Below are 21,712 nucleotides of genomic sequence, written 5' to 3'. Positions count from 1 at the left end.
CATAGCACAGTATTCACTGTATTTATTTATTGGAAGCACAAATGACGATCCATTAAGTAGCAAAAACAAACAGCTGAAAATGTCAAAAGCTGGGCAAAAATAAATGGAAAAGAACCGAGCAGCACTACCCCCAACGCCAGAAAAGCCAATATATCAAACCGCAACCACAGCTAACTGTGGCTATGGGTGGTGGAGGAGGGACTCCAAACAAACAACACACGCCATGTTATCATCTAACTAACAATCTATACCCAAACTATGTTAACCGACCCTAAACCAGTATCGTATTATATGGTAGTCATGCTCTGCACTCAAATGCTTTTGGCCAAATATCTTTTGGCATTTCTTTTGGGCCAATGTGGCCAAAGCGCAGAGCGAGACAGCTGCCAAGTGTGTGAGAGAAGTAGAGAGGCAGAAAGAGCGAGTGTATATTGTCAAAAATTGAAGTGCAATACGTAAAGAACTCTTCAGTCAATCGAGATGACGATGATGTTGGGATAGAAATGTGGATGAACCAAATTTTAACTCTTTGATGGCACAAATGTGCCCAAATGCTGCATGTGTGTCTGTGTGCTTGTATATACGAGTTGATTGCATACAAGCGCCCCTCTGTGTGTGTGTGTGTGAATGTGTATGTTTGCATGCCATTAAAGCGCAGCGTTGACCATGGCTATGAAAGTGTTTGCCAATGCGTTAATTAGGCCAGGCCAAAGAGCTGCAGCAAAGCCAAATGCTGCGTCAATTTGCTGTGCACACACACACACACACGCAGAGTCAACCACTTGTTTAGCTGTTTTTGAACTATATTATAAACGTGACATCAAACGAAATAACTTCCATGCCATTTTGCGTGTCTAATTAGCTTGTTCTAAGAACTCGTCCTATTTGCATTTGCCAAAAGAGAGAGCAACGACTGCGTCGTGGCACAACAATTACACCCGTTTATTCGTATTCAAATCCGACCGTAAATGTAATTAAGCTCATGAGAATTAAACGTAAATTTATTTTGCCACCGAGCGGACGAGCGCGCAGCTCTCGTTAAGCGCCCAACAAAAAACCTCACGCGCAAATCCTTTCCTAATATCTAACCTTCTTCTCTGCGCTCCGGCTAATTTCTCTGCGGGCGGCGGGTGCAGGAGTTGTGCTTTAGTCAAATACTTGGGGGGGAATTGGTCTACGGTTCGGTTCGGTTTCTGGTCGCGTGTCGCATATAAATTGGCTCATTGCTGGATTCTTGTCTGCGTAATTCCATCTTCTTCCTTTTTGGTGATAACAATTCCGCGTTTTTTATATTCTTCTTCTTGAGTGTTCACTCGTTTTCTTGATTGTTGCGTATTTTACATTTTTTTTTTGTCGAATGAATTGAATTATGGGAATTTTTTTTAGTGGAGTATAGAAAGGAAAAAGGCAGCTTTGGGCTGTGCAGAATTTAAATATAAATATAAATAATATAATACATCGATTTTAAAATCGAATAAAAAAATATATTAGATAAGCTATATAAAATAAAATAGAATAGAATTCTCCAAATCAATTGAGCCAAATTGTCAATTTTAGAAGCAAATGCCCGCACATGTTCTTTCGGTTAACGCTTACAATTTTTTTCCAACTAAATCAAGCTGCCACAATATCTATGCTATTGCCAAAAAAAAATTGTTGTGCCCCGAGCATCGACAACATTAAAAACCAATCAAGCTCATTGTCACATAATCAGCCCAGACTCACACATGTTTTATAATATATTTTTTATAAAGTCTGTTGTAGTCAGTCGTCGTATCATAGCACACACACACACACCGAGAAAGAGGAACAGCCCAAAACTCTGGCACATAATAGTTTTGGCTTATGAAAACAAATTCAATCTGGAAGCTGCTTATGAAAATGTTTATGCAAGACGTGCGCAAACTGTGTGGGCTGATGGTTGGGGGATGGGCAGTTGGAAAGGCAGCACCGCATTGCCGGAAAAATTAATGTCACATGACAGCAGAGTGAGTGAGTGCTGCCTGCAAGCGAGGGCGGGCAACTGGGCGTGGCAGCCATGCATTTTAGTCAGATAAACAAGCACCAGTCGAGCTAGGGCAGGGCTCGGTCGGGATGTAGGGAAGTAGGGTTATAGCTGTAGGGGTTGTGTGCCCTGACTCTTGGTACAGTTGCGCAAAGTTGACTCTGACAAATTGAAAATCATTGAACAGCGAAAGTAAAATGCGCACCTAAGCAACGAGGGGGGGTTGCAGGAGATGCATCGCGCTGTGTGTGTGTGTTTTTTTTGTGTGTTGGGGATGGCTGCTGTGTTAGTGGCTTAGTGAAAAATAGTGTAGCATACATTTAAGCAAATTGCAATTAAGGTTGGCAACGTTTGCACAATGCTTTGCGATATTCAAAACCCCCATCCACACCTCCAACAGCCCGACCCACTTGCAACCGTTTCCGTTTGCCGCTTGCCGCTCGACAAAGTGCGCCAATATGCCACAAAGTATGCAACAATATGCAGCATAAATACTTTGTACGCTTCCAACTGTGTGTCACTGCTCTCTCCTCCAGTCTCTTTCTCTTGCTATTGCTCCCTGTGTGCATTTGCAATAAACGCCACATAAATGTTGCATATGCCGAACGAGTTGCATTTTATTTTTCTAGCTTTTGGCTCCTGCACACGCCTCCGCCCATAAATGGCAGCAGCAGCACCCGTTTTAATGGATCTATGTGCCCCGTTTCGTAGCCATTTTTCACTAGCAGCAACAGCTGCAAGCAGCATTGCACTACGGCAGGTCCAGGGCCAGCAGGGGCTGGTGGTTAGAGGGTAGGCTAGCGTTTATAGCTGCTTGTTGTGGTGTTGGTGGTAATGTTGAAAATGCGCCTGGTTGATCTTATGTTTATTTTGTCGTTCATTTTATGGCTGTTTGTGTATCATTGCGCTGTTGCCACATTTGACAAGCGGCAAAATTCAGTATGCATTGCTGCCAAACTTCATCAGGCAACATTCTTACACCTTGTTGCCAGAATTTATTTAAAGAACGTACAAACGTTCTTGGCTGTCCATTATTTGTAGCCTCACTCGCTGTTGCCAAACTTCACTTCACCTAGCACCTCGATGGCGAACTTCACCGGAACTTTGCCTAATTTCAAGGCAAATATATACAATTTTACTTTAATATTGTCGCAATCAAGTTTAAAACTTTCTAAACAGCTCCTGTGTTAGAAGCCCCAGCAATTATTTGCACTTACCGCTGGCGTTCTTGTCGAACTTCATTAGTTTACATTATTTGCAATTTCCGCACCTAATTGTGGTCCACGTGTCGTATGAGTAACTCGCATGCAAATAAACCCAACTAACCAACTGGAGTTAAATTGCCATCGCACACTTTGCGCTTCATAAAAACTAAACTGCAACTTCCGGAACTCTCGCTGAACTTCCACTTCCACCTGGCGCTTTGCTCATAATCTAAAATAATTTTGTGCGCGCGCAAAATTTACACCTGAGACGACGTCGTTGGCGTCGTCGCCTTGCGTGTGAAAATTTTCCAGCAATTGCATGCAACAATTCCCGCGCCACGGTACCGCAAAATGCTTAAACATTTTAGGCACGCTTCCGACCGCCAGCTGCCCAACCTCGGGGCAATGAAATTCTTTCTCTCATACACTTGACCTGGCCAAAGACTTGAGCTTCGCGTCACGCATACGCCCCATGCGCTAGGCAACAAATCAGCGACCCGTCTCTGAATTTCAATTAAAGCCCTGTGCGAGGTTGATTTTGAGGGGCAATAGTTAAAATGAATCACAGTGTTTACCTCTTGCCACAGGCTGTGGCACGTTCCGAGTTTAGGAGCATTTATTGACTTGCGCTCAGCGTGTCGGGGAAGCAGCAGCAGCTGCCGTGGCCCAAAAATTTATCTATGGCTTATTTGCTTAAGGCCAAGTTTTAAATTGAAATGTGCTGGCAACCTTGTGATGATGCTCTTGCCACATCGTTTTTTTAAATGTAAAATTCGCATGCAAACTGTAAACGTATTAAAAGCTTATGGTTTATCGGAGGAACTTCTAGTTTTGACTGCCCAGCCATACCTTCAGGCAACTGGAACTAAAACCGAACAGAAAAAGTATTTAATGCGAAGTGCGAAGGATTTAATGCTGTGTATATTTAAAAAATAGAACAAATATGAAATCCTTATGAAAAATCGGTTGGAATTTGAAATATTTGCGAATTTTCAATTTGAATGGCACAAGGCTTAAGCACTTCGCCCTCTACCTCTGTGTAGGACCGAAACCCAATTTGGTAGCCAAAAACTAGCGCAAGCATAAAAGGTAAAACAAACAAATAGCAGCAAGTGGCGCGCTCAACGCTCACAACCCTGTGGATTTTTATATAAATATTTTGTCAGGTAGAATCGCCGACGATGGAACCAGAATATTTGGAACCAGCGTAAACAAACAGTTGCCGTTGGCGTGTTAGGTTCCAGCTACTAAATAAAATCAAAACAAAAGCGCAGCTTAAAGCAGAAAATTGAGAAGCGTAGAGGAGGGCGGTAGTCAAGTGGCATGCAAATTCCAGTAACTGACGTGACATTGATAAAAGTTTTAAATCTTGACTTTAAATTCCGTCAACTTTTGCGTTCATGTGTTTATTAAGTAAAAGCCTTGGGAACGTTTTCTTTATAGTGTGCCCTGCTAGCATGTGCCACATACACAACGCTATTCGAAATGAAAAATGGGTGGTTGAAGTTTTGTATGGGCAGTAAATCTTTGCTAGACTTTCCTTGTTATTGGCCTGTCGATGGGCTATTGCGGGTCTACATGTTGACAATTTTTGGGATATACATATTACATACATACATATACATGCATATTGTGCGTTACAGTGGGATAGAAAAGCGCATTTGCTGCTCAAATTTAATCGAATACGTTCCTTTTACTGCTGCATCCCATATTCCCATGTTTTTTGCGCCTCTCTTTGCGCTTCTCATGCACTGTACTTTGGCTTGTAGCTTGTAGCAACCACCACTGTTGTATTGTAATGAAAAAAAATTCAATTAACTGGCTTACCAAGCCGCAACTGGCATAAAAAAGTAACCACAACCACCCAAGGCCCAGCAACCAATTCTGGCTACTGCTTCTTTGACTCGAATGAAAGCGCAGACAAAACAAATTTTTTTCGGCTTTAAATTGGATTTTTCGCAAATTTGGCTGGCGACTCGCTTCAACAACATCAAACACAACATTTTGCATGCAACAACACGAAAAAAATAAAATAGAAAAAGTTGTAATTTAAATTTAAGCATATTTTTAAGTTATTTAATTAATAAACTCGCAATTATTTATGTGCTTTTTCTTTTTTATTTTTTTCTTTGGTTTTTTCGATTCTTGTTAAAATTGTTGTTGCATGCAAAATGTGAATAACAAATTGTTGAATTGCACCAAAAACTGTAGTTGCAACAATACAAACACAACATCGCAACAACCACCACCACCACCACAACAACCACCAACAACAACAACACCAACAACATCATCACCACCACCAACAACACCATCAACAACAACTTGTTGCCCCAGCTCAAACGCACAATCTTGTTCCATTTAAAGAGCCACCACTATTGGGACCAGGCACCGCCTTCCCACCATTCGGTGCACCCGAATACCATCCCACCCAGCCGGATAACTGGAAGGGCGCCGCCATCCATCCAACTGGCCTCATGAAGGAGCCAACCGGCGTTGTTGCCGGACGCAATGCGCCAGTCGCCTTCGCTCAACAGGGACAGGCTCAGGTGAGTATCGAAATATCCCCCGTTGCCCCTAGCTGCTCCACCTATTCCAGACTCCACTGGCTTGGCTTGCAGCTTTATTTCTTCTCATAAATATAATTTTAATTTTAATGCACAATTTCTGCTCACGCTGCAATCCTTGCCAGAGGCAAAGCCACATCCCACAAATACCCGACAGCTGCTCCTGCTGCTGCATCTGGACAGCATTTTAATTAATTTGTTGTTGCGTTTTTTTCTCTTACACTTTTCCATCCTCAGGGCGCTGTCATGATGGTCTATGGCATGGACCATGACACTTCCAACACAGATAAGCTCTTCAATTTGGTCTGCCTGTATGGCAATGTTGCCCGGGTAAGTTTCCCCCAACTATAAACTATATTAATTTGTTATAAATTGCACGAAATGACTGAAAATCTCGGGTTTGCGACAGTGCAGATCTTATGAATAAGCGCCTATAAAAAGTTAATTAATAGCTTGTGGGTAATTGGGGGGAAAATCAAAAGCCGAAATTATATTAAACAATTTTGAATATAATATGGAATGCTGTGATGAAATAGTTAGATATTTGATACGTGGTGTTGCCACTTTGCGCAGCAAAAAAGTTATACAGCACTGAACTTAAATCTCTTGGATTGCTACTTTGAGGAAGAGCTTTTCTTGTGTCATATTTGACCTTTAAACAGTGGGCGGGAATGCTCTTAAACTTGCACTTAGCAAGATGACATGAAAAAATACGCTACTCGCTTGCTCGTCAGCAAGAATTTTTGTCGAGGCTAGCCACAAAACCACAAGACATTTCGTGAGTGTGACTTCCATTTGTAAATGTGCAAATAAAACGAAACGCAATAAAATTGAAGGCAGAGGCCAGGCAAAAAGCTAAAGCCCCTAGGCCCGCACAAACGCGGGGCAGTTGGTCCACAGCAAAACACATTTAGATAAAGCGTTTCAGATTAATGCCAGGACATGTGCGAGGAAGGGTTGGGGCTATGAGTGTTGTGTGCTCGCATCAAAGATGCCCGCGGGCAGCAATCAGTGCAGCGTCATCAACGTGCCACACAAAATGTGAAAAGAATTGATACCATTTTAGAGTAACACAAAATGCTTGCTAAAAAATAAATCATACTTGGTAAAATTACAGAAAATATCCTTTAAAAATAAACCCGAATACCTTTGCAAAATGACAATTCAAATGGGCACTCCATTGTGCGAGCGGAGCGCTTGGGGAGCGTTTAGCAGAACTATTGTGAGCCACGCAGTCGCCGCCCGACTGCCGCTAACAATGGCGATAAAAAAGAAAAAAGAATGGGGGAAAATAAACCGAGCGCGGCGACATCAAAGTCGAAAATGGTAAAAAGAAAAATGAAAAGTGAGTTCCTTGGCAACAGGACTCGCTTTCACTTTATTGCCACTAAGTCGCTCGCTCTGTGTATGCGTCCTTTGATAATTGCGTCTGGGCACAAGGATAACGCAAAACGAAGTCAGTTCAGTTCCTTATCCCACTCAAACAAAGCGCATGACCCGTGGGCTTCTGGAGGAATGCAACATAAATCTATACAACGGGGGAGTTGATTTGAAATCTATAGACTTGGGAATTCGTGAAAGGTTATGTTGTTGCTCTTTAAAGTTAAAAAGAAATGACCGCTTCTGGTCTATACATACAACATATGGCAACACTTTCCTAAATTTCGCTCAGATTATATGGCAACGCCAATGTATATAACCATATCGCAACACTTTTATTAGCAAATAATTTTACAGTTCTCACATACACAGCTAATCGCTGACCATATGGCAACGCCACATAGTAACTTTAGTTAGCTTATCTTTGACCATATGGCAACATTTTTATCTAAAGCGTAGTTTCCACTTCATAAATCTCAGCATTCGCCACTAGCCAATTTTTCAACAATTGCGCTACATTAGCCTTTACGGCGCTTTACAACACGGACACACGCACATAGTGACATAGCGCTCCGCCCCGCCTTATGTGCTTGTTCACGCCCAGCCACAATTAAATGCAATTTACGCGCAAAATAAAAAGAAAAGCAGAAAACTTCTGGCCAGCAACCTAAAGCGAACAGCGGACAGTCACCAACATGTTGGGTCAGTGGGACTTAAGGAGGAGGGTTTGAAGTCGGAATAGTTGGCTAGGATAATTCAAGGCACAGGCAATTTAGTTCGCATTTTTCTCATTGTTGTTGGCTCTGGGGTGGCCGACGCCCAGTTGAGATTTATTACAAACTTCCTGTCCGAGACGGAAACTACTCATTAGCCATTAAAAATGATTATGCGCAAACATTATTCACTGGCGCTCCTCTCGCTAAGCCACAAAACATGCATCGTCCCCCTCGCTCTCTCTCTCTCTCTCTCTCTACCTTTCGCTTCTTCGCTCTCTTTCTCCCACTTGCTCTCGAGACACAGGCCAATCTCTAGCTGCTCCGCCCACTCTCATTTTCTCTTTTACATTGAGCTCTAAAGAAGCCAGCCACGTGTTATGCCAACCTCATTATAAACTAGCATGTCTATATGTGTGCTTGTGTGTGCTTGTATGTGTGCATCCCATCAGTTTATGTCCGACATGTTTGAATTGCGAATGAGAAATTGATGGGCACTCAATCAAAGTGTGCTGCCTGAACTTGCGGCTGGCTCCTGTTCTTGGTGTTAATGTGCGTCCCAGCCACATCGCAGGCGCATCTCATTTTAAAGGCATGTGCTGTAGATTAGCGATAAAATATATATACAGCTTGTGTGCCTCGCATAACGAAACGCAACTACTCTTCCTTTTCACATGATAAAATTTAAAATAATGGGGTTAGAGGTAAGGCTTATGCAGCCTGTGCACATCTCACATCTCGAACTAAAAGAGTTGCTTATATTTCTGAGTAGATCCTCAGATGAACTCTCTTGGTCTTGGTCAATCTATTTAAAAGAAGAGTATCTGAAAGAAACCTGTGCACAAACATCATGCACTTGGCCATAAGTCAAGCCTGATCAAATTTGGAATTCATTTTGCCCAGCCTTAAGGCAAAAAAAAAGATTCGATTATCCCAGTGAATTAGGGGCAATCAACCAACAGATGAGGTAGATGATAGGAACAGCCCCGTCCAATTTTTTGACAAATTTTCAAAGCACACATCAAGGCGGTTATCCAGCTACCTTTTGCTGATGTGTTGATTTTGCTTTAAACTAGATGTAGGTGCCAAGGAACGCCTGGCAATCAATCGATTTAATTATTTTTCAGCTGCGATGAAGTCATCGGCCAAATTGATTTTCAGGTTAAATGGCTTGACAAAAACAGGGCAAGAGGCCAAAAGCGGTAGTATCTTTAAACGCAGGCAGCAGCGACAACAACAGTTGGCAACAACAACCACCAGCAGCAGCAGCAGCAACAACAACAACAACAACAACAACAACAACAACAATCACACGCACTCAATTAAATGCGCATTAAAAAGGCATTTGGCTCGTTTGGGGAGGGGACATGTTGTGCCCTCTTGGGAATTGAGGATGTGCGTATTATTTGGGCTTGGGGGAAATCCTGGGCAACCATTGCAGCCAATATTCTTTCTATTGTTGTCGGGTTTTTGCTGTTGCCCCTGCTGTTGTTGTTGGCGCCCAGCGCGTGAGCAATTAAATCAAACGGCAGCAGACGCCACGGCACATTGAGCAGCAGACACAAATAGCGGATAGCCATGGGGCATATTAAGCTTGAGATGGATTAGGTAAACGATCCTCAATCTGTTTCTGAAAAGAGAATAAGATTGATATCAAAATAAGCAGTGCTGATATTTTCTGGCTCGGAGGCTTTTACATATGGATTGACTAGAGCAAAATTATATAGATCTCACATTTCCAGGGTATCTGACAGCGCATCACAACGCTTGGTAAATTGTACGCATTGTTTTAATTAACGCAACATACGCATTCAAGTATCTGGTAGGGAATTGGTTGCTGGGCGTCCTAATGTGGGGCAAAAGCGAGCGGGTAGCTAGCTGCTAGGAGGGCTTCGGTGAGAGACGGACAAGGGCAAAGGGCAACAGCACAGCTCATTAGGCACGCACCAAATGTTTGTCGCTCGCTCGCTCGCAATTCGAACCAGCTCTGACCGGTGGCCAGTGGCCAGTGAGCCATGAAGAGCGAGCGCTCTTTGATTTGTGAATGTCCTGGCGCCTGTTTTGCGCGTGTCCGGTACGTCGCCGTATGGGGCATGCCCCGCACCATTTGCCACAGATTTCATAAATGCCTTTTGTTTTAGCTACTGCTAGCTGCTTGGGAATTGGCGGGCTATCTGCACGCTTTCTGCCTCACTGATTTATGGTCTATATTTATTTATATATACAATTTTATTTTGGGTTTTCGTGTCTGGATTGTGTGGGGCGCCTACCTTTCGATAAGCCTCATTTAGTTTTCATTCACTCGCTCTCTCTCTGCCATGTTATATTCGTATTCATTTGGATTCCTGCCGTCAGTCAAGCGTATGCGCTTCGATATGTATACATAAATAAATATATAACAAATATAATATATGGGCTTATATATGGCATAGCATAAGCTACAGCTGCCTCGTGTCTGCTTTCATTTGATAGCAATATTTCGGTTGTTAAGCTTCTTTCTTAAATTTTAACAATGATTTTTCCAACCATAAACTGTAATCTGTTTGCCTTCGGGCTTGCTAGCGGAACTTTTATTCAATTTAAATTATTTACAACTTAATTATGTGCAAATTTGTTTTTGCAAATTAAACAATGAATATTTTATGGAAGGATTAAATCGTTTAAGCAGATCCAAATTTGATGTAAAGTAAACAATTTTAATAATCTACTGGCTGGTCAAACACAGGGTGTGTACATGCCAAGATAAATTCCTTTAGAGCAAAATGTGTTTATTTATTCAATTTTTATTTGATTTGAATTCATTTCACTCAAATATATTAAATTGGTAGATTCAAAAAAGAAATAAAACTAAAATAAAATATTGGCGATTAAAATTATTTTAATATACTAATCATGAATATAAATGGAGCAAATTTAACTTCAAATCGAATCGAATTTGAAAAATAATTTAAAAAATAATGCGAAAGAAATAAGTGCAAGGAAATGGGACTTATCCATTGCGCCTTGTACCTAATTTGTATGCTCTACAAATGTTTTATATTCTTTCGCTTCGCTTAACAACTTCAGTTTAATAATAATGTCTTGTTGAGAAAATATTGCGGCACTTGACTTGATTGCCATAGTTTGTTGTTTTTGTTGCTGCTGTTGTTGCTGACTGAGAGAAGTTGTTTGTGCTGCTGCCGCTGCCGCTGCTGCTTGTTGCAACGAAAACTAACAAACAATTTGCCTGTCACTTTCAAGTGGAAACTGGCCCAAGACCATAAGACAAAGACAGCCTGCAATTATTTGGCCAAAATGCCGCCTGCAGTTATAACTCAGTTGACCCAAGCTTCAAGCCAAGTTGGGTAATTTTTAGCCGCTAAACTGCAACAAATAAATCAAAAAAAAAACAGACCACGCAGTACAAAATGACATTTGTGTGAGCGCATTTTTTTTTTATTTATGGAAAACTTGGCTTAAATGCACCAAATTGGCGGCATTTGAAAATAAAATGAAAACCAAAATATTGCGCGCTGCCAATTTGGTGCTGCAGGTGCAAAAACACGTTTTCACTTATTGAGTTCATTGCCTCGCCGCAGCAACAGCAGCAGCAGCATTAACAGTAACAGTAACAGTAGCTGGCCGCGTTGCAAATTCAATTGCCAAGTTAACTTACGGCCAAGTTAACTAACCGACCAGCCAAGCAGCCGAAACAGCCAAACGGCCAAGCTGCAACATTTTCCATAGATTTTTCACTTTCACCGTCGTGTAATTATTGCACTCGAATTGGTTAATTAACTTTATGGGAAGCCACCGCCGCTAGGGGGTGCCAAAAGGCTTGGCCACAAATAATTGAGGGCTTATACACATTTATGTTAACAATTAGTTTGGAAAGTGCACTAAAGACCTTGCCATAAACTTCACTAATTTAAAGCGCGGTTAAACACTCTGTAAAATGTTTCACATCCTTAATTATACCCAGCTGACACAATTTTCAACTCAAATGTCGCAATGTTATAAATTGAACCATGAGTTGGTTTTATTTTACTATTTTCACTAGGCAAATTCGATGGTTTTTATAGTTGCCAAGTTCCTATGGCTTGATTCTTCTACCAAACAAATTCTACTCGCATTTAACTCGCATTTACTACCGGGCATTCAAACTTGTTTCGCTAATTTTGGTAATTTGTCACGTACAACAGAATATACCATATATATATATATATATATATAATTCTACAATACACTCGTAGAATGTGGCACATCGTGAGATAGCACAATGTGCACCAAATTAAGGGTCTCATTCAATTTGATAATTTCATTTTGAAATAAATTTTAAATTGAATTCAATAAAAAAATACCTAAATTTTACTCACGTTCGTAACTATGCGAGGTCCGGCTAAGGACTGGGTAAAAGTAAAGAGGTCGACACTGCGAGAAAACTCAATCAAATGAAAACCGACAGCTCTCAACGGTCGATGCGTCAATATGATAGTTAGCCAGAATTGTGTGCAAGTACACGTAAATGCACCTGCCACAATTGCGTTTAATAACATTTGCGAAACAAAATTGAGGTGGCGGTTGCAAGATATAGCAAATTAACGCTGAGTTAATCTCATGGTAGAGTTCGGGGTAAAGCTCTTTATAAAGTTCAGAGTAAAGTATATGGTAGAGTTCGGGGTAAATCTCATGGTAGAGTTCGGGGTAAAGTATATGGTTTAAAAGCCTTTGATAGGAGCTGACTAACGAGATGGACAAGAAAATCAATATACATTAAATTGCAATTAACTTTAATTAAATCATTGTATATTAACCTCTTTCTGCAGATCAAGTTCTTGAAGACAAAGGAGGGCACCGCCATGGTACAAATGGGCGATTCGGTTGCCGTTGAACGTTGCGTGCAGCACTTGAATAACATTCCCGTTGGCACTGGCGGCAAAATACAGATTGCATTCTCAAAGCAGAACTTCCTATCGGAGGTGATTAATCCATTCTTGCTGCCGGATCATACACCCAGCTTCAAGGAGTACACTGGCTCTAAAAACAATCGATTCCTATCACCGGCACAGGCCAGCAAGAATCGCATTCAACCACCGAGCAAAGTGAGTGCAAGCTAAACCAGATTTTAATTCAATAATATAATATATATATTCGTATTCCCAATAGATCTTGCACTTCTTCAACACACCGCCCGGTCTGACCGAGGACCAGCTTATTGGAATATTTAACATTAAGGAGGTGCCAGCCACATCTGTGCGTCTCTTCCCCTTGAAGACAGAGCGCTCGTCTTCGGGTCTGATCGAGTTCCCCAACATTTCGCAGGCCGTGCTCGCCATCATGAAGTGCAACCATCTGCCTATTGAGGGTAAAGGTGAGATAGTGTTGTGTTTAAGTGTTTTTCGAAAAAAAAAAACGAAACAAATCAAAAAGTTGGCTATTTAAAAATTTTGTGCATATGGCCAGTAAATATAAAAAGAATTTGAGAAAAAAGTTACACAAAATTTTCGCAAAAAAAAAAAAATATCCACAACTTCCCAACACCACCACAACCCCAAAAAGTAGGCAATATGCAAAAGTTAGGGCGCCATTCTCGCAATGGCCTCTTGACTTTTGCTGCCGGCCCACTAAACCATCACACCAAAACACAACCCAGCACACACCCAACCCCAAAACCCACCGATTCACCAAACCACCAATCCACCAACCCCCAACCACTCGAAACAACCCCACCTTAACACAGCCTCGCGCCAAACTTTTGCTCTTTCATTTTCCTTGGCTGCGCAAAAGTTTTTAGTTATGAGTCGCGTTGAAAATTTTAATTTGGTAATTAAGATAAACAATTTCGGTAGCCAGTTATTTTATTTTATGGGTTCTCGAGCCCACCCCCCTCTGCCAGTCCTGCGGCAAAAGCTATTATAACATCTGCTCTGTATAGCCACCTTTTCTGTCCTGACGACCCATTAAACTTTTACCATAAATACTTTCGAGCAATTTTTGTCGGCAAGCTCTCCGATTATTATTATTTTCATGTTTACATTTGGCTTTTATTTACCTTGTCGTCAACATGGTCTACAACATTTGCCAGCAATTGTTCATAAAATAATCAACATTTGATTTCCAATCGATTTGCCCATTCACTTCCATTTATGGGAATTATTTCTAGGAAATTGGCAGCTGAGCCGCATTCATGCGCCTAATGCAGTACAGTCGAGTCCGTTGTTTTAGTAATTAGATTTTAGAAAAACCAATAATTCCAAATAATCGATGCACTTACATGCAGTGGAATGCTTTTATTTATCGACAATCGGCAACACATAATCGATAACAATCAAACCTTTCCATTGATATGCATTCGTTCAATTAACCTAGCTGTCTGCTGCGTGCTGTAGCTGTCTATGCGAAATGCCGTGCCCCGAATAATTTGCATGCATTGGCCTGGCATTGGCACACCTTTTCACAGGTGTTGCCAGTGCCAAGTGTGTTGCCTGCACAAGGGTATTCTGCCTATCATTGTTTACACCTTGCGTAAAAATCTTTTATGCAAATACCTGAGCGCAACGAAAGCCTGGCGAGGCGAGGCTTAAGCAGGTATACGAGCAGTAGACGCGTGTGGTGTATGTGTGCGTGTATATACATATATATATATATATGTATATTTTGTCAATATTTTGGTGGGTGCTTGCATATTTGTTGTTGATGCATTTCTGTTGCTGTTGCTGCTGCTGCATCGAGTGCCCGCTCGAGTGCATGGTAAATAGTAATTAAAAATGTAAAAAATGCAAATACACTCACACAGGCGCACGCACACACATACAAACACACACGTAAAGCAAACAGCAAATGCTAAATGCAAACACACACACAGACAGGCATAGATTTATGTGGTCGTATGTGTGCTCTGCTGATGGTTGGCAATTTTTACATCTGAATGGCTTTGATTGCATTGGTCCCAAAGCATTTTTATGATGGCTACCGCATTTAATTGCCACATAAAACACGCTTAGGCTGTTCGGTTAGTCGGTTTACCAACAACCTTTAACGATCTATTGGGCGTTTCTCGTACCTTTCTAAAATACTCTGCAATGATGGCAATAAGGTAAAATGAAGACGGCCCTATATGCCTCGGCTCTCATATAAAAACGTAGCTCAAAGACCCAACATGAACTTTATACCTTGATCAGACAGCTTTTCGTGGTCTGACCTTTTCGGTTTACAGGGTATCAACCTGCTGAACACACACTTCTGCCAACTTAATGATTTTAATTGCACGCGGCGTCGTATAAAATCAGGGCCGCGTTGGGTCTTCGGTCATAAACATGGCCAACTTTTCTGATTGCGCAACAAAGTGGAAATTAAATGCCTATTTCCTTTTATCAACAACCCTCATGCACACCCCTCCCCCCCCCCTCCTATCCACCCACTCCCCACCCACGCTTCCTTTCATTTTTCCGTCCCATCACGAAACTCTGCGAAAAGCAAATAACTTGATTCAGATATACAACACTTATACACATTACTACAACAATACTATAAAAAAAACGGCTTTTTAGCAACGAAGGAACCCCATTTATTCTATAACTATGCATTTTTCTTGCCCCTCTTTTTTTTATCGAACTCTGGCACTTTAGGCACCAAATTCCCATTCATCATGAAGCTGTGCTTCTCCTCGTCGAAGAGCATGAACGGCGCCTGGAACAATGCGGCCAATGAGGGCATGATCGAGAAGGAGAATGACGGCGATGTCAAAGTGGAGATTTACAATTGAGATTTGATTACCATTGTGTAAGCAGCCAACAACCAGCTGAACAACACAACAAACAACTACACAACCACAACAAACAGCAGACAACAAACAACAAATATACAGATTATACAGAACTGGAGGAGTTGAATTTATGTGGAGCATATTGGATCGCGATGAGAAGAGAGGCAGACGTACACAACGGCAACATCAAAAACAACAACAACAACAAAGCATATTAAATATTTCAAACACTAATTAAATTCAAATATTGATGGAACGAACATACTGAGTGTAGTCAAGAATAACAAGAAAACTGATTACATATATAAATAATAAAATTAAATTATTGACACACACACACACACACGCACACCTAATCCCGACACACTAACCAATTAATAACTTAAACTTTAACTAAAAGAAAATTTATGGAAAAAAACACAACACGCAAACGCATGTAACTTTTAAACGCCCCATTTACTTGTATTAAAAAAAAATCGAATCACAATTAAACATAATCCCTACACATTCATGTACAAAATGGCGGCGTTCAAAAGCTACACACACGCTCACACAGCCCACATACACACACACACACACACACACACTCACCCGAACTCACGTTGCACACAATTAAACTGAAACACTATTACATGCGTTTGCGTTACAAGAAAAAACATACAAGAAATGTTAATGAAATTGTGTGGAAGAATAGCAAAAAAATTAGGTTAAAAAATTGTTTAGTTGCATTCAAAAACAAAAGAAAACAACAAAACAAAACAACAAAACAAACACCAAAACATTGACAAATGAAAATGTTTAGTTTTTTCTTGCTTTGAGTTTGTAAAGTTTCTCGTGTGTGTGTTGCACTTGATGAAATTATAGCAAAACAACAAATTGTAAACAATGTAATATGCAATTTATATATTATAATAAAAACATATATTAAACACACACAAAAAACGCAAAAGCAAAAATGAAAACCAACAAGAAATCAACTGACTTTCAACTACATATATATACATATATATTTTAGTTAATTATATATCATTTAGACTTATGTACGATATGGGAAGAAAACAAAACAAAAAAACACACAAATGCAACAACAAAATTTCTTTGGACAATATTTCGACAAGTATTCACGTGTGAGACAAAAATCTGATGCTAAAAACAAAATATTTATTGAATCAAAAATATTAAAAAAAAAAAAAGAAAAAATATGCGAGAGCGCAAAACGTGTAAAATTAAACCAAAAATTTAGCAATTTTAAATCAAATTTATTAAATTTAGTTTATGCAAATTTCAGCAAATTTCTAAAACTAAACAAAAAGAAAAAGGATAAACTTGCACAAGCCAATGTTTCTTTTTATTATGATTTTTTCTTTAAATTAAATATTAACAAAAACAAAACGACAAAAAGACAAAAGAACATTAACATTAATTTATGTGCTTAATTTACGAAAGGTTTAAAAAGGCATAAATTTATATGTATGAGCTGTATATGTATTTAAATTTATATTAATTATAATTTTACACTAAATGTAAAAAGCGACAACAAAACTAAAACAAACTAAAATTATAACTAAAACAATTAATGCATAAAAAGCATATTAAATTTATAAATTACAATTAAGTGCAGAGCGAAATTGAGACAGGCAAAAACATACATAAAACTTAAAAGAAAAAATAAATAAAAATACAAAATATTTTTGAGGCGTTTTAAGCTTAGAAGACAAGAGAGCCAAACATTTCAAAACTCCAAATAATTTTGGCGTGACGCATAAAAAAAAACTTTATAAATAATAATAAATTTTAAAAAATATCAGCAATAAAAGCAACAGTAACAACCATATCAAAGGCGTATGTTAGATTAAATGAATAATAACAAAACAAATATAATAAACAAATTGATTACAATTAATTTCATTTAATTTTAAAGCAACTGCAGCTAGTTATAAAATGAATTTTTTATTATTTTTAGAGTCTGTACATTAGGCAGGGCGAAGTTCTATATGACACCTTTGTTCTTAAATGCAAATCAACGAATACTATATGCTATATAGAGCCGTTAAAACGAATTTTTCATACACACACAAACAAACACACACACGCATACATATATATTTCATTTTTAATACTACGTGCAATTATTGCTTTAATTAAATAAAAGAACACTTCATTAATTCTATTTAATTTATTTGCAATTCTCTGCTCATTCGTTTATTTCATCTTTATTTCTATTTTTTTAAACGCGTCTTAGTTGTATGTAAATTGTTGTAAATCGTATAATTGTAAAATATTTTTCTATAATTAAGTATAATTGTACTTAATTTAAACAATTAAAGCATATTGATTTATAGACAGGATTAAAGAAACAAATCTCGTTAATTAAATCATACAATTTATTTTCTTAAGAACCTAAAGCAACAACGATCTTGAAGCTCCTAATTAGTGCATAAACAAATAAATAACATAATAATCTAAAATAAAAAAATATAATAAACTAATTCAATAATACAACAATTCAACTTGGTAGCTATATAATTTATATAATAACATCAGAAACCATATATATGGAATTTAATTTTTTTTAAATGCAACATTTACAACGTTGCAACATTTTATTTTTAGTTTCTTATGAGTTAAAGCGAAAACAAAAAATATATATATTTCTATATATAGTTATATGTATAATTTGTTTTATTTAATATTTAAATTTTGTTGTTATTTTTTAACGCGTTTATTGTGTGCCCAAAGTTTGTAATATGCGCGCTCGATTTTTTTGATATAAATATATATATGTATATGTAAAATTGTTAGCAATTGTATTTGTTTGTCTCATATATTCATTTAATTCAGGCTCTATACCGTAACGACATGGAAGAAAGTTTTTATATGTTTTTACAGGAATTGAAACGTGACAAATAATTTGCCTAATAAAAATAACTATAGATAAACTCGCAACAAGCCACATTCTAGCAAGCGCACAGCCCTACGCCCTTTTTATTTATTTTTTTTATTTAAAGAAAATGATAAACACGATAATAAACTAAACTATACCAAACGATATGCCAAATTGTTAAAGCGTAAATCCTGAATTTTTAACATATCGAAATTTATAAGGCCGCTTAAGTTAAAACGATTTTACAAATTAGGCATTAAAAATGTATGAAAATGAAAAATGAAAAACCCAGAATACTTTCACTGAACAACAAAACTGCTAACAAAACATAATCCATTTGTTAAGAACAAAAACAAACCCTGATAAAATATAAAATGAACGAAAAAAAAAAGCGACAAAAACGCCCAGCAAAAAAAATTGTATGTAAAATATGCAATGCTAGATCTAAGCAATGTTGAGTTAAGAAAGGTGTGGATCATTTGAAAAGCAAACCTAACAAAAACTAAAGGAGTACTAGCCAAATTATTTTCATTTGATTTGCCTACGTTAACAATTCGAGAATTAGACAAAAGAAAAAAATGATTTTCCAACTTTAGTCACAATTTTTCCACATTTTATTTCAAAACATTGGAAATCGTATATTAAAAAGACTAGCTAAATTTCGTTAAATGAAAATTAATTATGTTAAATTAAGGTTGTCAGCGAATTGAATTTGTTAAATGATAACCCTCGCCCTCCCTCCTTAGTTTGCACAATTTTGCATTTTATTTTAAGCGCTTTTTGTAGCAATTTCTTTGCAAATCGTTTGAATCCTTCCCGATTTGTATTGCCGCGTAGTTTTCAACTCTAAAAAAAAAACAAATGCGCATGGGGCACAAGGTAGGTGCTGTTTATAAATAACTCGAACGATATTTTTACCCCCCGTTTGACTCGAGCGATATACAAATCGTATGCTCTACACGGTTTTACTTAGTTCTTGTAATTCGCATACTACACACCAATTACACAACAACTAGAAAATGGACCAGTTTATTCAGCATTGAATTGACAACCACCAAGAATCAAAAACCAAATAAAAGAGTAACGAGAAATTATATACATTATATAAATTGATGAAACCGTCCAAATATGATGAAACAGCAACAACAAACAACACCACACACCGTACACACGAGTTGAAAACTGCTAACAAAAAAAAAGAACCTTAAATTGCCTGCTGCCACTGGAAACGTATTTAAAACATATTTACTTCAGGCAGTTATCGATAAATTATCGGTTTGCCAGCGACAAATGAGCAAGTTGCTTGCTATTTGTTTAGTTCGAGCAATCAATGGTACTTATCGATAATTCTAATCAATAGTTATCGATAACAACAATTTCTTACATATTGCAGAGCTGAAAAGGCAGGGCAGATTCATTCTGCCTTCGCACCGCCCGCACCTTTTTACTAACATTTTTGACTAACCAAATTCGTTAAAATGGAAATTATCGAGCAAACGATGATTGTAATCGATAATCGATACAAATTTCACACATTACAGAGCCGAAAGGGGAAAGCATCAACTTTACCCCCGCCTGCCCCTTCAGACACCCATCAGCCGCCGCGCCTATAAGTATGCCACAAAAACGCTTCGAAATTGTTTTAAAATCGTTTTCAGTCGCACAGGCGGTTTTTTTATGAATATTCCAATACCATGCTGCTTACACGAGTTACAACTACAAAGCTAAACAATGAAAAACATTTTATTTGCTAAAAACAGAAAGTAAAAAATGAAACCAAAAACAATTTTCTATGAATCAACTTTTTACTTGCTAAACATTTTGCTATGATTTTGGTTTTTCCGAAAAAACAAATTGAAGCAAACGAAAATAAAACAACAAAAACACTAAAAACAAAACCAACAACTTTGTACACCGAAACGAATTCATAATAATCTATGATGAATATGCATATTGAGAGTAATCCAAAAAAAAAAAACTAAACAGAAAAAAAAAACAAACGAAAAGCTACATATGAGAAATGCATAAAAGATACAACTACAACTATATTCTTATAGGCTTATAGTTTATACTTACATACATACACATACATACAAGTACTTATATATACATTAAACAAATATTTACATATAAACTATATACTATATAACAGAGTACATACACACACGCATAGTAATACAATACACACATACATATGTGGCATATATGTACATACATACATATATATATGTATATGTATATGTATATGCAAATGTATATGTATATGTATGCCTATATATAGTTTTTAAAATAAACAAGAAAAGAAGCAGCGCGTGTCAATTTTAAATGCAAGCTAAAATTTAAATCTCCAAAAAACGAAAAGCGTTCATTTATTCGCTTTTGGCATGTTGAAGAAACATAACCAAACTTTCACATAATTACACCACAAATTACACAAACTACACCAAAGACAGACAAAGACACAGACACAGACACAGACACAGACATGACACAGACACAGACAAAGTTTTAAAACTAAAAATGAAAAGGACAACTGCATAGTGTAGTCGTACGCGTAATTACTGGTGATAATTTTGAAAAAATCTTAAAACATATTATTAACAAGTAAATACCATAAAAAAAAAAAAAAAAACAAAAAATATAATCGTACATTAACTTACACCACGTACTGTAATTGCTACGTAATCTTAGCAGCTATGAATTTTGTCCCCAATTTCCCCTCCAAATAGATGTCTATACTATATATACGATTTATATATACACACACACACACACACACACATACAGACAGACACACTTACGCATATATATATATAATATATTCCGAAACATTCCTAATTCAAGTAATTATCACACAAGTTTTCGTGCACAAACAAGCCCGCAAAAGGAAATTAAAAACTTGCATTCGAAAATTGAAGAGAATTTTGTTCAGTGTATTAGCGTATTAGGCATGAAATTTAGCAAACAGTATTTAGTTTTACCCATAATTGCAATATGTGTACATAAACCAACCCAAATACACACACTTACACGCACACACACACACACACACACACACACGCACACGCACTTTTGCGCATCTGTGTCTCTCATTTGGGAGCTGCTTGCGATTTAAGGCACACTCTTCAAATAATTTATTGTTTCATTTTAATCGCAGGCGATTTCACTACATGCGTCTGTGTGCCTGTGTGCGTGTATTGGTGCGCGCATCTGG

General features: G+C 38.0%; 1 protein-coding gene across 22 annotated transcripts in view; it reads left to right on the top strand.

Moving 5' to 3' along the window:
* sm (heterogeneous nuclear ribonucleoprotein L) overlaps positions 1–20,504 on the top strand; it is a 198,271-nt gene extending 177,767 nt beyond the window's left edge. For 9 of the 22 annotated variants that reach the window (XM_070210337.1, XM_070210346.1, XM_070210342.1 and 6 more), the window contains 5 exons: positions 5,578–5,759; positions 6,015–6,107; positions 12,676–12,951; positions 13,016–13,220; positions 15,478–20,481. In XM_070210337.1, coding sequence (XP_070066438.1) covers positions 5,578–5,759; positions 6,015–6,107; positions 12,676–12,951; positions 13,016–13,220; positions 15,478–15,614 — 893 coding nt within the window. In that variant the 3' untranslated portion in view covers positions 15,615–20,481. Of the gene's footprint in view, positions 1–5,421; positions 5,760–6,014; positions 6,108–12,675; positions 12,952–13,015; positions 13,221–15,477 lie in introns of all 22 variants that reach the window. The other 13 variants (XM_070210345.1, XM_070210336.1, XM_070210334.1 and 10 more) reach the window with 3 other exon arrangements.
* Positions 20,505–21,712: the final 1,208 nt, after the last annotated feature.

This window comes from Drosophila virilis, chromosome 5, assembly GCF_030788295.1.
Source record: "Drosophila virilis strain 15010-1051.87 chromosome 5, Dvir_AGI_RSII-ME, whole genome shotgun sequence".
NCBI lineage: Eukaryota > Metazoa > Arthropoda > Insecta > Diptera > Drosophilidae > Drosophila > Drosophila virilis.
Note: the sequence above shows the minus strand (reverse complement) of the source record. Positions and strands in the feature narration are given on the sequence as shown.